The following is a 15,452-nucleotide window of genomic DNA, read 5'->3' on the forward strand; positions in this document are numbered from 1 at the left end:
ATACACCATGCAGTAAATGTATTAATCACTAAAACATCAATTATAAGTTATTTAATTATATAGCATTAATATTATTATTATTATTATTATTATTATTATTATTATTATTATTATTATTATTATTATTATTATTATAAGTTGGCAGTAGTAGTAGTAGTAGTAGTAGTAGTAGTAGTAGTAGTAGTACACTCAGCAGTTCCTCAATGATCAATACAAATCAAATTGCACTTGCAGATTCATATCAAGATTTTTTCCTGGGAGGTGCCCGAGTGAGCAGCTGCTTGTAGTTAGAGAGAAACCAAAACATCCTGCACCGGCCGATAAATATCCATCACTATAAACACCCGTGAGAGAGAGAGAGAGAGAGAGAGAGAGAGAGAGAGAGAGAGAGAGAGAGAGAGAGAGAGAGAGAGAGAGAGAGAGAGAGAGAGAGAGAGAGAGAGAGAGAGAGAGAGAGAGAGAGAGAGAGAGGCGGATTGAGCCGGTGATCGCAGACTATATGTGCGCTCCGTGGATGTCAGTCAGTCAGCTTTCCAATTAACCATGCTGGATTCGTCGCGTTATGCGACTGCAGTCGGGACACTTCTGGACAACAATTCCTAGACGCGGACCTGCTTATGTTTTTTCTGGGGTTTGGTTGCAGACTTTGACATTGAAAACATGAAATAACCAAAGGTGAGGTCCACATTCTTTTCCTTTACGTTCTTCTCACCATGCATGCAGCCTTCTTTACCTCGGGTTCTGTGACCGTTTCCAGTGTTTGGTCTGTCTTTTTTTTCTTTTTCTTTCAGAAGGATAATTGGGAATCGTTCATTGTAGTTGTTTATTATAGCATGATAATATGGTCGTTGGGGATTATGTAAGCATGGCAATTGCATGTCTGACAGAGTGAATGGAAGTGACACAAATCAAAAGAACACGAATACTCTAACCTCTAATGACTTCATACGTGTATAAGCATAACAATAGGACAATACATGTTAATGCTTATCACAGTGAAATCCAGTGCTGTGCGAATGGTCACATGTAGGGGTACAGTTTCTGTCCTCAGCTTTTTAAAAGAGGGGTTGAAGGTGAGACAGTGGAGTGGACACAATACATTTTAGATCAAGGGGTTCACCGTCAGTGTGATGGTGTTGAGACTGAGCAACACACTGAATCACTCTGACCTCTGACCCCCACACAGAGTGATGAGGAGCAAGAACAAAAAGGAAGTTGTCAGGCTCCACGCCTATCTGTCAGACACAAGTAACTGAAAAAGGAAAAACTTAATGACCATTTTAAATTGTATTTATGAACATAATAATAATAATAAACTTCATTTATGTAGCATTAAAAACAGGAGACACAATGAGCAAAAAGAATTTAAAAGCCTAAAGAGATTACAAAATATAATTATTATATATATAAACAAGTTGATAAAAGATATAAAGATTTTTTTTTTTTTAAAAGTATGAGAAAAATAAAATAAATACCAAATATAACAATGATTTTTTAGGAGATTGTTGTGGGCTCTTGTAACTTAAATTGAATTGTCACTTTTTTTGATTGGGTGCTAATTACTGAGTTAGTGGTGTAAAGTATTACGTGCAGCCCTGCGGGGTGGTGCAACACAGGCATGGCTTAGGTATCAGGGGAAGCTGGTTGCAACACACACACACACACACACACACACACACAGAGTATTGTGTTGTCTAGCATTGTTACATAAAGTTATATAATCAGTTGGTGGATGCGGGTCATCCAAGCTAATTGGGCTAAGTGTGCGTGTGTGTGTGTGTGTGTGTGTGTGTGTGTGTGTGTGTGTGTGTGTGTGTGTGTGTGTGTGTGTGTGTGTGTGTGCGTGCGTGCGTGTGTGTGTGTGTGTGTGTATCACAGTGAGGTGTCTGCTTTTCAGGGGGTATTTGTGTGTGCATGCAAGTTCCCTGCATACATGTCCCTTTAATTTGAATATCAGCAGCCACGATATCAGATGAATTTGATTTCTGAGCCTAACCCAGGATTCACCCACACCTGCGAGAACGCTGTATGCTGCCCGAATACACAGTGATTTGAAGCTGAAAGTACAGATGAGATACAAATTAAAGGAAACACCTAAATAAATAAGTGAAAGAAATGATCTAGAACAACAAAGCTGATGCATTTTAAATTTTTTTTTTTACTTAGTTTAAATCCTGTTTCTTTTAAAGATCAATCTATTCAGGAAAAGCAGGCCTTGAACCTCTGTTCTTAAAGGTCCCATGGCATGCAAATTTTACACATTTTAAATTTTAACATTAATATGCGTTCCCCCAGCATGCCTATGGTCCCCCAGTGGCTAGAAATGGCAATAGATGTAAACCAAGCTCTGGGTATCCTGCTCGCAAATTTTTGTTTTGCAGGATGGTAGGGGAAGACTCATGAATATTCATTAGGGAACTCATCCCTGAATGGCTAGTACTCGTTGCCTGCTCTGGTTGGGTTGGTTAGGTTTAGGCAAGAGGAGTGGGATTGGTTATGGTTAGGGTAAGGATGTCAGGGTGAGCCAATCAGGGATGAGTCTTCCCCTACCATCCTGCAAAAAAAAAAACAAGAAAATGAGAAAATGAAAGCTCAGGTGGGCCGATCTGGAATCTCCTCCTTATGAGATCATAAGGAGGAAGGTTACCTCCCCTTTCTCTGCTTTGCCCGCCCAGAGAATTTGGCTCACCCATGAGAGAGAGAGAGAGACATCATGGCTTGAAAACAAGCGAAGCATGTCAGCTGGTCAAGGCCACACCCCCACCCTCCACCTTGCCCCCCCTCTCTCCTCCTCAATACACAAGTTTTTCCGCTCTACATCCTAAACTCCTCCCGTCGATGCAATCCACTTCCGTTCTGGCGGGCTGGGTTTGTTTTGCTAGCTAGCTCCGTTGTGCCGACAAAGCACTGATATCGCAGTGACAAAGAGGATATAACAATTACAACATGAAGAAAAGTGGTTCGGGAACAACGTGTGCGGTAGTTGGTTGCAAACACTCGAGAAATCACCTGAACGAGTGGTTAGATAGAGAGTGCTACGACCACAAACCAGCTACAAAGAGGCAATGTCCATGCGCTCCATTGTTTACATTTTTTCGCTTTGTTGTTTGTTTTTTTTTGGTCCCACTGCTTTGCACTCTAGCCAAGTAGCCTATGATGTAGTTCGGATACCAACAATAAAAAAGGCATAGGCCTAGGCTACAGTGTTCAAATAATCTACTTACCTTCCACAGGATCGCAGCTGAGTGGGAACAAGATCTCCCTGGTCCAGCAACACACGTACATCCTGCAGTTTTGACTTCTCCAGCTTCAGTTACCAGCACCCAAGCATTATGCCACGCATTGTTCAAACACTGGCTAGGCTCTACATTTGCTTTCAGATAAACAAAAAAACGATCATGTTTGTATGACATGACACAACCGACGTTATTGCTGTGCAGATATTGATTTGCCTCGGAGGCTTTCAGATTGTCCATTGCTTTTCCATCTATTGCCATGGATTGCACAAAGTAGTAGCAAATCTTGCTGTACGTTATGCTGGACCACGTCGTCATGTTATCCTCCCAGTTCTGCACTGAATTCGGGTGGGGGAGAGTAACGCCATCTCCAGTCAAAGTAGTAGAACCGTGTTCCCAAGCTAGCATCGAAATCGCTGTATTTACACCGGCAGACGCTGCGCAAACCACTTCCGGCGCAAATTAAGTGCATTTGTCTAGAGTTATGGCGCCACCCGGGATTTGGCACGTAAACTTGTGTATAGCATTCAAAGCTATAGACACAGAAATGGCACGTCCTAAGTAAAGCTTATTGTGGGACTGGCTCTAGTGGCTGTAATTCTGGCTGAATTTCGGGAAACTTCAGATACAGTATTAGGGGACCACTAAGGCCTATATAAAAGCATCCAAAAAGCAGCATGTCATAGGACCTTTAAGTGTTTCTAGATTACCCCGCCTTTCTGATGAAATGAAATTATAATGAAGCCAAACTTTATTCTTGCGGTCTGTTATCATAGAACGTAACGATCTGCTGTATGTGATATGGTACAAAACCAGTAGAATTTCCAGACAATGGGGGTAGAAAGGAAACTTTTTGAACCAGTGGGGTCGAGGGTGTGGCTCTCCCTGACTTCTTATTAGGAGAGATCATTTGGTTGTTTGTAGATGCAGAAAAAAAAAACCTCAGAGAGGCACTGTGATGTTCTTTCCTATGATTTTATGTTGTATAAGTTTCTACAGCTGTTCTCTCTGAAGCTGGGATGACTATGGCTGCTCCTCTGTTTGTTCTCTTTCAAACATACTACAGTTGCTGCTGCCGGACATAAAAACCTAGATATTTGACAAAAAGACAGATATTTCTCTATGAAAATGCCACTGTTAATGTAACATAAATGATTTCTCCCTGCCATCACAATATGGCTGTGCTACTGTATTCACTGTTTTCTAATGCAGCGCACACTGTTCTCTGTCAGTGAGTGAATAGCATTTAATCAGTTTAATCAAATCACCAAAACCTCCATCTCCTCATTAACATACATTTCCCCTTCTTAGTTGTTACATTAATGGCTAAATGAAAGGGAGTTGTCTAATTTAGGAGGAAGTACCAACCATTTGAACCTTATTAAACATTGTTACGTCCCCAGTTGTGGTGTCCAGGGGAAAAGGGGAGCAACAATTAATAATAAGCCGGGTGTTTAAAGGAAGAAAGGAAACAAATAATTGTACGATTAAACTATTTATTATTACGTAAATAAATCCAATGTTAACACAAAACTACTACCCTGAAAGAAAGGAAGTGAACTAAATTAACCGTTAAAACCAAGGGGGTAAGCTTCGCTTCAGAGCTCGAATCTCCTATGGCGCCATTTTGATGCTACAAAGCGATCACCCCTCGTTAGCATTCCATTGACTGCCATTCATTTTGACGTCACTTTGACAGCGAATAACTTTACATCTGAAGCGTTTAAAGACTTTATTTGTCCATTGTTTATTTCTAAAGAAACACGACAATGTATAAAAGGCTCCATTACCTTGTACCTCACGTTATGGCTCCGTAGCAGACGTTTTTATAAAAATAGGCTAACGATTGTGTCATAACCATGCGACTTACTGTCGCAAAGTAGAGGAATTACCGTATAGTACAGAAGAAGCTCGCAGGCAGTTTGGACTTACATTAGCTGTTTAGGTTTAATTACTTATATTAACTAGCATTTTAGTTAGCAATAATTAGCCTGTGTCCATGTTATCTCCTTACATATACCTACGCTCTCCTTCTCTGCAAGATTGGGAATGATTGAGATTTCTCTTGGCACAGCTACCAGAAGACTTCCAACTTTCAGACACGTTGCTCACGTCACATTTACGTCGTCTCTCTCAGTTGGAGGCTGCTCAGTAACGCTCAGCGCTCACCGGAAAAGTGCTTCTAAAGGCCTTCACTGGTCTCCGTCCAGAGCAACGGGATCTGTTGGTCCATTCTTATATACAGTCTATGGTTAAAACTAAACAAACTACCGATCCAGCCAACAACACTATTTAAACATAAATGACACGACGCAGAGCACCACACAGCTCTGATTCACGACCGACAGCGACACAACTCTGCTCGGCTATATGGCCCACCGCCCCTCTGCCTTCATCCCTGCAGCTTTACATCAATCCACCTGATCGCTGAGGTGCTGTGGGTGTGCCTGCCCAATCAGATGGAGAGGGCGGTACCTGGGTCAGGACACAAGAGAGCAGAGAAAACACACACACGTAACAAACATGGATAAAGATTTGTTCTAATGGAAAGGGTTTATTATCTCGTAGGTTCAGTTTAGAAAGAGGGAGATGGAGGCATTTAGAAAGAAAGAAAGACTTGAGTGCAGCGTATTTGTTACTACGTATGTGATAGATGTGTGTGAGTCTCTTTAATTAAGAGACAGAAAGAAAAAAAAAGGAATATTCACAGTTGAGATGCAGAAAGTTAACAATGACAAATAACAACAAAGTATTCATCCAATAATGTAAAACCGCAAATAAGGTTTCAGAAAAATCATGGAACTTTCAACAAAATCTTGTAGCTTTGAATCTCACACACACACACACACACACACACACACACACACACATACACACAACAGCTTTGGTTATTGCAGACTCATCTGCTTCCTTCATGACCTCATTCTTTATATTCCTTCATGCTCCTTGTACATAGTGCTCTAGGCAAAGCTGCACTGCCAGCATACTGTCCATACAGAATACATCATGTGGTTCATTGTAAGCAGCAAGTTCTTATCTGCCAGCTCAACAACACACAACCACACCACTCTCATTTACTGCTCTGTACCTCTCTCTAAGGAATAGCTTCACTAATTTTTAACAAGCTGTGTAATGGTTTTAAGTCTCAATCAACAAAAAGACAGAATAATGTCCCACTGTTTTAGTGGTTGCTCGATTGTTAATGGGCACTTTCCAATATATTTCACAAATTTCACGTACTGCGATTTAGAAAAAGAAATACAAATGGCTGCATTTATTTTTTATTAATGGGAGTTTTTATTTTTCTCCATATGTAAAATATTCTCTTACTCAGTTTGATAAAACTGATTTTTTCACTTAATTCACATTTCTGACTACACAAAAACAGATAAAATTCTTACAGAGGTAAGCTCTACATCTATGACATGGCTGAGACTCATCACTTTGTAAATCATTCACTCTCTGTAGCATAATGAAACTATGTTGTCTCTGGGTGTTTACAGTAGAAATCATGCTTGTTATATGCCGTTTAACACTATACTGCCATGGCCGGTGGATACAAGCAACAAGGGAAGGAGCCGAACACAGAAAACAGACAGGGAACAGAATAATGCCAATGACAAATTTGACAAACTGGCAACAAATGTTTTAAAAAGGGCCGACTATTAGCCGCAGAGTGGCAGAATGGGACAGGAATACACACAGCTAAGGCAGACAGAGGCACATCCAGCCCAGATGACTATCCTGTTAGAGTCAAAGTCTGATTCATTATGTACAGTATATGGCTAGTTTAATTTATAGCCCAATATCTTAATGTCAACTTAGAACAAGTTCATTTAAATGGGGCATAACATTGTTTAAGTCTAATGAATCCTCTTTTTTGAGAAATGCAGTCTTTTTTTTCCCTTTCTTTTTGATCTCACTTCTCTCGTTCTCCATCTTCACACCACAGCAGGCTTTGCTCGTCACACATCAGCCCACATTCTTCCTGGCCAGTTACATTTGCTTCCTGCCAGTATTGACTGGGGGAATTAGAGACAGGATTATTCTGCAGTCTTTCAAGTTCCTTCCTCTGTATGCTTTGATGGCTGGTAAGTGCACCTACTAATCAGTAGTTGCACAGGGAGGATGGTCCAAAGTCTGCAACTGTAAAGTGTAAAACACATTTACGGATGTCTATACATCTACGGAATGGGACACAGATGGGACACAGACAACCGTTAATATGTCCATTATGAATTTACCTATAATATTGGCTCCATATGTTCATGGCTCTAACCCCACAGTGACCAAAACTAACAGTGGGTTTTGGGCGCTCATCATCAGTTCATGAATTCAAACATTTCCAAGTTTATCACCAGGTGTTGACCAAAACCATTTTTACAGTATAAGATGTGACATTTCAAGGGAAACGTGTTGATTTGCTGTCTTCTTTCCTGAATGATTATAACGTTGTCTACCCTAAAGCCACATAGTTCGCTTGAGTCTAGCTGGCTTGAGTGTAAAGTTGGAATTCTCTTTTGTAGAGCTGCAAAAGATTAATCAATTAGCCTAGTTGTCAGCTATTAAATAATCACCAAACAACTAATCGATAAATCAAGAAAATAATCGACAGATTCATCGACAATGAAAATAATTGTTAGTTGCAGCCCTAATTGGTTGCAGTTTTATTTATTCCTCGTACACTGCTGTCACACACTACATTTATGGATGTAAACCAGATATTACCGTAAGTGATTGTTTTTTTCCACTTACCTTATCTCACGTTTTCTTTTACATGACATCTGATGACCCCTCAGTGACGTTGTGGTGTCTTGTAAAGCTCTGAGATGATCTCCCGGCGGCCACCCTGGCACACCTCTGAATGATGAAGGCCTCTGACACATTCCTCATCCTCTTCCTCCTTCACAGGACTCTGGTATGTGTCTAGGGAGATAGATAGAATGATGAAAAGTACAAAACAAAAACAGACTATATCTCAGTGCAAATAACAAAATATAATCAAAGTGCAAATTCCTCCAAATAAAGCGTTGACCGATATTTACTTAAAGTGTGGTTTGCTTGTTTGTATGTGTGAAGTGTGTGTCAGGGAGGACTGTGAAGGATACAGTTGAGGAATGGAACCGCTACAGGAAGGAATGTCTGCTCCAGATGAGTACGGAACCCAGACCCAAAGGTAACATTTTAGAAATGAATGAAAACGCACGCACGCACGCACGCACGCACACACACACACACACACACCATTATAATACACATTAATAAAGGGGCAAGTAACCTCCTCTCCTCTCCTCAGGAGTGTTTTGTGGTCGTATGTTTGACATGTACGCCTGCTGGTCAGATGGGAAACCAAACTCTACAGTCAAAGTGCCCTGTCCTTGGTACCTGCCCTGGTACAACCAGGGTAGGAATACACACACACACACACACACACACACACACACACACACACACACACACACACACACACACACACAATACTATTGTATGTGGTCAAGGGTGTGTGTTTCATCTGCTGCCGTGTGTCTATGTAGTGCGTAATGGCTTTGTGTTGCGGGAATGTGGTCCTGATGGTCAGTGGACGACCAGCAACTCCAGCCACACCTGGAGGGATCATTCTCAGTGCAACATTGATAGCCAACCGGAAGCTCAGGTACACACACACACACACACACACACACACACACACACACACTATTTTTGTCCACAGTGTTAACCCACTCTTGTATGTTGGTTGTATTCTGTACAGAAGAAGCAGATGCTGATCTTAGCCTACTTCAGAGTCATGTACACAGTGGGTTACTGTGTTAGTCTGGCCAGTCTCTCACTGGCTCTGATTATTCTGCTGTTCTTCAGGTAGGCATCAGTTTTCTGCCTTTGAATATTCTTGTCTTGTTATCTCATTATTTTTAGCCTATTTTTGGTTCAATAATTGTATCTGTTTATGTACTGTAACACATTATATAATATTATGTAACACACAGCCAGTATGGTTGTATAAAGTTTTAAAGCATCTTACCATGCAGTTGCTGTTAAAGGCTTCTAACGATTTGTCATTACAGTAGTTTCTCCTATAAAACAATTATTTATTCAAAATAAACAAACTTGGTCATATGTCTGATGCTGTTCATAGGCATTCTGAGAATTAACTGTTTGTTGTGTAAAGTGAACTGATGCAAAAAAAATATCACAGCAACAAGTACTTACCATAAAAGAATGAAATAAAGAAAATAAACAGACCTCAGTTTGGCCTTAAGAAAGTGTGTGCTTTTCACAAGGGGATTTTTCTTGAGGTCAGGTTCCTCACTGACCGCCATCATCAAATAAAAGAAAGGGAGTACTGAACTTTCACACATTTTCTTTAACACTTTTTGTGTGTGCCACAGCTTTAACAGTCTGACTGAACGTGAAACATTGTTGTGATACGTTTAACGGCACCGTGACATGTGTGATGTCTGCAGGAAGCTGCACTGCACCAGGAACTACATCCACACCAACCTGTTTGCATCGTTCATTCTGCGAGCTGTTTCCATCCTGAGCAGAGATGCTCTGCTGAGCAGAGACACTCCGGAGTTCAGAGACAACAGAGACATCTTGGAAGCGCTCAGTGATCAGGCTGGGAGACACACACATACACACACACACTGACAGCGAGAGAAGAGGGGAGAGAGAGTAGGAAACAGGGATTATTTCAGGGATGTCTAAATTTGTATCACAGAAAACACAGCTTCCATTGCATCAAAGAGCAGTTTTCAACCACTAGCCTTCACATTGACCATGAGTTTTGACATTCTATCCATTATACAAGTCTGATAATACTAAGTCATTATTAACATTGTACAAGTTTATCACATAGCAATAATTGACAGTGGTTCAGTTAGAAAACTGAAGTGATAGTTGATGTCAAAACTGTTTACTGAGAGTTGGCTCTCTTAAGACTTGACTTGAAATGTAAAAACAACCCCATCACCCACCAGGCAGTGTCTGGCTGTCGTGTGGCTCAGGTGCTGATGCAGTACTGTGTGGGAGCCAACTACTACTGGCTGCTGGTGGAAGGCCTGTATCTCCACAATCTGCTGGGGATGATGGTATTCTCCGAAAACCGCTACTTCTTTGGATACCTTCTCACTGGCTGGGGTAATGATACAGAAGTAGTCACACACACAACACAGCTGAAATGAAAAATTAGTAAAAGGTGAATGGTTGCACTCTTAATTATCAAACAGGTCACGTGTGTGTGTGTTATATCCAATATGATTAACTACATCTGCTTTTGTGTTGTAAACTCTACTTACGCATGTCTGTTTTCTGTCAGGCACCCCAGTGTTATTTGTGGTTCCTTGGATTATTGTACGTTACCTGTTTGAAAACACAAGGTGAGTCATTTTTATCTTTGCCTCTTTAATAGATTGTGTGGAGTTTATAATTTTTTTTTAAATAGTTATTCTGCCTCATACCTGTTCAACAGATGTGAATTAAATTTTCACTTTTTGTCTTTTCATTCTTCACCTTATCCAATACTTTAGTTTCATCAGGATACCTTGTTGTGTATTATTGCTTACATTTTTTGTGCTTGTAGGTGTTGGGAGGTAAACGAGAAAATGGCGCACTGGTGGATAATCCGCACTCCCATCCTGATCGCCATTCTGGTAATGTACACACACACGCATACAAATACAAAATACTCAGTGTAAGTGGCAGTCTCTGGATGTTTCCTATTAAACCCTACAGTCAATATGAATGCAGAACCAAAACATCACAGGTTGGCAGTTATACATGTGATCTGTACATTGTGTTTCGATGGGATGTTCCTCATCTTATTTGCATCATTTGGCTTTCTCTCTCTGTGACTTCATGTCGTAGTGCAGATAGCACACATGTAGACACATGTACTTCATTGATTCCTAGGGGGGAAATTACAATTTTACACTCATTCCCGATATACACACACATTCACAAACAGGACCGTATACATGCATTAATGGAGAGATGTCAGAGTGAGGGGGCTGCCAATAAAAGGCACCCTGAGCAGTTGGGGGTTCAGCGCCTTGCTCAAGGGCACCTCAGCAGTGCCCAGGAGTTGAACTGACTCCTCACCAGCTACCAGTCCACAGTCCGTACTTGTTCCGTACGGGGACCACTACGTACTGAGCTACCGCTGCCATGCACAGTACATGACCTGCAGCACTCCCTGTCACATTCAAATGACTCAACCATGAACACACACACACACACACACACACACACACACACACACACACACACACACACACACACACACACACACACACACACACACACACACACTTTTAGAAGTCAGTTAGTGATTCAAATTCATGGGTGACTTATACAGTAGTAGCTTCAAGCCTGGACTGTTTGTACAGAGTGATGATGACTGGGTGGGGCAGTAGAGTGGACAAAGTTGTCAACATAAGCTACATTCAAGGATGCCCTAAATTATTCTGATTTGAATCTGTGTTCTGAACTGTCATCATCTCATTTGTAACACAACCGCTGAGGATGTAAATAACCCCATTTGTATCACCTCAGGTGAACTTCTTCATCTTTATTCGCATCATCCAGATTCTTGTATCCAAACTGAGAGCCCATCAGATGAGATACACCGACTACAAATTCAGGTAAGACACGTGGACATGGCTGTTGTAAAGTTATATTCACCTTGCCTAAAAAAACACTGAAGGAAAAATACTACAAACACATTGTCAAGGAAAACAGTATTTGCAGTGGGCAAGACAGTAATTAGGCTAATGGTTTTCAGGTCAACTTGATAACATGGTGAACATGTGAACACTGGAACCAGTAGTGTGGGAAACCTCCTCAATGGATTAGAGCAGAATTAACATTAGTGGAGGTGCATAGAGACCATGTCAGCACTGTGATAGCTTGACATGACCTTCTAATCTTTGACTGAAAGAGTCATACATTTACAGTTACATGGCTTTCACATGACGTGTACGGTCATGAAGGTCATTATTCTTATTTTCTTATTATTTTTACTTTACTTCCCTGTGGATTTTATTTGTGTCAGAGTGGGACTGAGACAGCCTCTAAAAAGCTTTACTTGACTATCCCTTCACTTGAAGCTCACTGCAGCCATTATAAATACAACAGAAGACATACAGTAGGCCTACGTTAATACATAAGTATGTGAAATATATGCAATAAACCAAAAAGCCAGCAACCATGAAAAAGAACTACAGATAAATTATCAAAAGTAAAACAAGATATTCTATCTGACATTATCAGATGAATACTAATGCATATGGTATAAATGATAAACATTTTAGACATCTGAAACATGACAAGGGGCCCCAGCTGTTTTTTTGTAAGGGACCACAAACCAAAGATTACTGTGATCTTTACCAGTGCTATTTATAAGCTTATCATATGTGTTTTGTATGTCACATTTGAATCTGTAGAGTAACTAGTGATGAGAAATGTCAAATAAATGCAGTGGATTAAAAATTGCAATGTTTCCCTCCTAAATGTAGTAGATTAGGTATAAAGTGGGATAAAGGGAAATACTCAAGTTAAGTACAAGTACTTCTAAAATGTATTACAGTATACGATTTCAACATACTAACTGAACTCTGTTTCACCCTTCTTATTGCAACATGTCAAATCAACTCTGAATGAACAGTATTTCAGACTAAAGCTGCTGGAACAAGGAGCCGCAGTGGACACACACACACACACACACATGCACACGCACGCGCGCGCACGCACACACACACACACACACACACACACACACACACACACACACACACACACACACACACACACACGCACACGCACATGCACAAGCTGATGGCTATCTCGCACAAAAGGTCTGATTTACAAGAATAATTTCCATCAAGCAGAGCTTCTTTCTTATCTCCCACAATGCTCTGCTGGAGGAAGATAAAGTACTCACTTTTCTAGTTTACTCTGCAGAGCCTCTGGGCAGCTGGATAGGGAGACTGTCCTGTAACTGGAAAGCAGGTGTTCAACAAACAAAGCAAAGCATCTACCCTGCTAAAGGGCCTTTGAGCAAAATACTGAATAGATAACAGATATAAAGTTCTGGTTTGTGTCTTTCCCTCCAGACTGGCCAAATCCACCCTGACCCTGATCCCTCTGCTGGGGATCCATGAAGTGGTCTTTGCAGTGTTGACAGAAGAACACACGGATGGCATCCTCCCCAACATCAACCTCTTTTTCCAACTCTTCTTCAACTCTTTCCAGGTACAGTCAGGACTTTGTATATCCACCCGGGGTGAAGACTTTTTCTTGATAGAAACAGCATCACAAAACACATTTTATGGTATTTCTATGTTGGGTTCGACATTAAGAGTAATTTCCCCTCTTCACAGGGTTTATTAGTAGCCGTCCTTTACTGTTTTATCAACAAGGAGGTAAGTGGTGTGTCTATGTGTGTGCATGCATGATACCAACGTGAGTGTATACATGCAGGCACTGTGCACCAGGATCACAGAGGCTTGACATAAAATGCTTGTGAAATAACAAAAGGAAATGTTCCTAATAATTAGGACTATTATTGGTGGGTCTTTTTAGTGTCCCTCATGGTCCACCATGGACAATGATTCTCCCAATGATATGTGGGCAATAAAAAGATTTTCTACTTGAAAGTAAATAGATGACCACTACTAAGGTTGACGAGTGTCTTTTAAGATTCGAGAGAACTGATTTATATGTTGTACAAAAAAAAGACAACTCAACAGAAGTTTTGAGTCTGAGTTTTCAGATCTGTTTATCAACTCAGTGTACATTCAGTTTAAAGGTGTCTTGATGCTTTTCTTTTATATTTTCCATCTTTAGTAGCGTCTTGCCCAAGGACTTTTTGTCCAATTTCTCTCCTTGTTCTCTCACTGTACCTCATCCTTTGCTTGCAGGTGCAGGCAGAGATAAAGAAGAAATGGCAGAGGTGGAAGCTGGGGATGACTGACCTGGATGACCTGAGAAATACTGGCAGCAACACGCCACAGGTGTGCGCCAATGCTGCAGCTTGTCCAATAAGTACATGCTGTAGATTTAACCAAAATGTTTAGTAGTTTTTTTTCCTGCTGCGTTTCTATTTACAGGCCTTGTGTATCTGAGAGAAACACTCTAAATTAGATTCTTTGTATGACGGCCAGTAAAACAGACAGACATGGAAACATGGAAACTATGCTTGTAAATGTGTGTTTCAAAAGTTGAGCGCTGGAAATACTTAACCTTTATCTGTCCTGTGAATCAATCATGTGCAAGCCTTTTTTTCCATGTTGCATCGAAGGTGCGCATAATTTATCGATGTCTCCCTTACTATTTTTTCTGCAATAGATTTATAGGTGTTGCTTCAGTGAGTCAACATTCAGTTGATGTGTTTATGGTTTGTTTAAAAGCCCTTTGGGTTGTTTGAAAGCGTTACTGAATATGCAGCCTAGCCTGTCATCATGATCCATCCATCCAAATTCGTGAATCACTAATCAGGCTAAAGTAATGGGACTTTTACATACTGTATAAAGGAGGCAGCACATTTCACAGATACTAATGGTTGTGAAGGCAAAGAAAGTTCAACAACTTTAAAAAGGTATATAAAGTAAAATATATTTTCTTTAGAGATTCATAGATAGACATTTAATGGATTATTGTAATTTTGATAAATAATATACTCATGTTTTCTACACTAGTTTTTCTTGGACAAAACTAAATAACGTCATGTCTAAATCATTGTGCAGGTTTGTGCCAGCATGCCACCATGTAGCCAGTGCCGCCATCCGTCTCCCTGCCATGCTACCGCCCATTGCCAAGAGGCCAGCTGCCTCTCCGCTCCACCCAACCCCTCTGCTCCTCCTCACACTCAGCTCCCACTTCCTCACCCCTACACCCACCACCAGGACCAGCTGGGAGCCAGACAGCTGAAGACCTACTGCTACATCCCTGCTCATACACAGAGTGGAGGAGGAGGAGGAGGAAATGAGGAAAAGTCTTGCGAAAGCTACTGCTGAAAAGTCAAGATGGCCTTCAGCAAAATAAAGAAATATCAGTGATTAGTGCGTCCAAGGAATCAGACTCACGATTGCTCTGTTCCGCCGGAAATTCCGCCGGATTTCACTCTTTTTGGCCGGATGTCCGTTACCGTCCGCTTTCTTTGTGTTGGCATTGTAAACTCCGGTGGATTTATGAGGACTATGGTTAACTGTTCCTCAGATC

At 40.9% G+C, this 15,452-nt stretch overlaps 1 protein-coding gene across 1 annotated transcript; it reads left to right on the forward strand.

The window, feature by feature from the left end:
• The first annotated feature begins 486 nt into the window (after positions 1 to 486).
• gipr (gastric inhibitory polypeptide receptor) lies at positions 487 to 15,408 on the forward strand. The gene is made up of 15 exons (XM_031285076.2): positions 487 to 675; positions 8,036 to 8,154; positions 8,316 to 8,412; positions 8,533 to 8,640; positions 8,771 to 8,889; positions 8,986 to 9,092; positions 9,698 to 9,851; positions 10,214 to 10,373; positions 10,552 to 10,612; positions 10,816 to 10,885; positions 11,787 to 11,875; positions 13,346 to 13,484; positions 13,613 to 13,654; positions 14,153 to 14,245; positions 14,978 to 15,408. Exons 2-15 carry the CDS (start codon positions 8,101 to 8,103, stop codon positions 15,245 to 15,247), a joined length of 1,563 nt encoding a protein of 520 aa, XP_031140936.1. The 5' UTR covers positions 487 to 675; positions 8,036 to 8,100; the 3' UTR covers positions 15,248 to 15,408.
• The last annotated feature ends 44 nt before the right edge of the window (positions 15,409 to 15,452 follow it).

Source organism: Sander lucioperca, chromosome 5 (assembly GCF_008315115.2).
Source record: "Sander lucioperca isolate FBNREF2018 chromosome 5, SLUC_FBN_1.2, whole genome shotgun sequence".
Taxonomy (NCBI): Eukaryota; Metazoa; Chordata; class Actinopteri; order Perciformes; family Percidae; genus Sander; species Sander lucioperca.

What these genes read in the sequence shown, in the direction of transcription:
- gipr (XM_031285076.2), top strand. Translation starts at nt 8,101, where the DNA reads ATGATGAAGGCCTCTGACACATTCCTCATCCTCTTCCTCCTTCACAGG. An exon ending in ATAGCCAACCGGAAGCTCAG is followed by an intron (nt 8,890 to 8,985) that starts GTACACACACAC and finishes TATTCTGTACAG; the next exon opens with AAGAAGCAGATGCTGATCTT. An exon ending in TACACCGACTACAAATTCAG is followed by an intron (nt 11,876 to 13,345) that starts GTAAGACACGTG and finishes CTTTCCCTCCAG; the next exon opens with ACTGGCCAAATCCACCCTGA.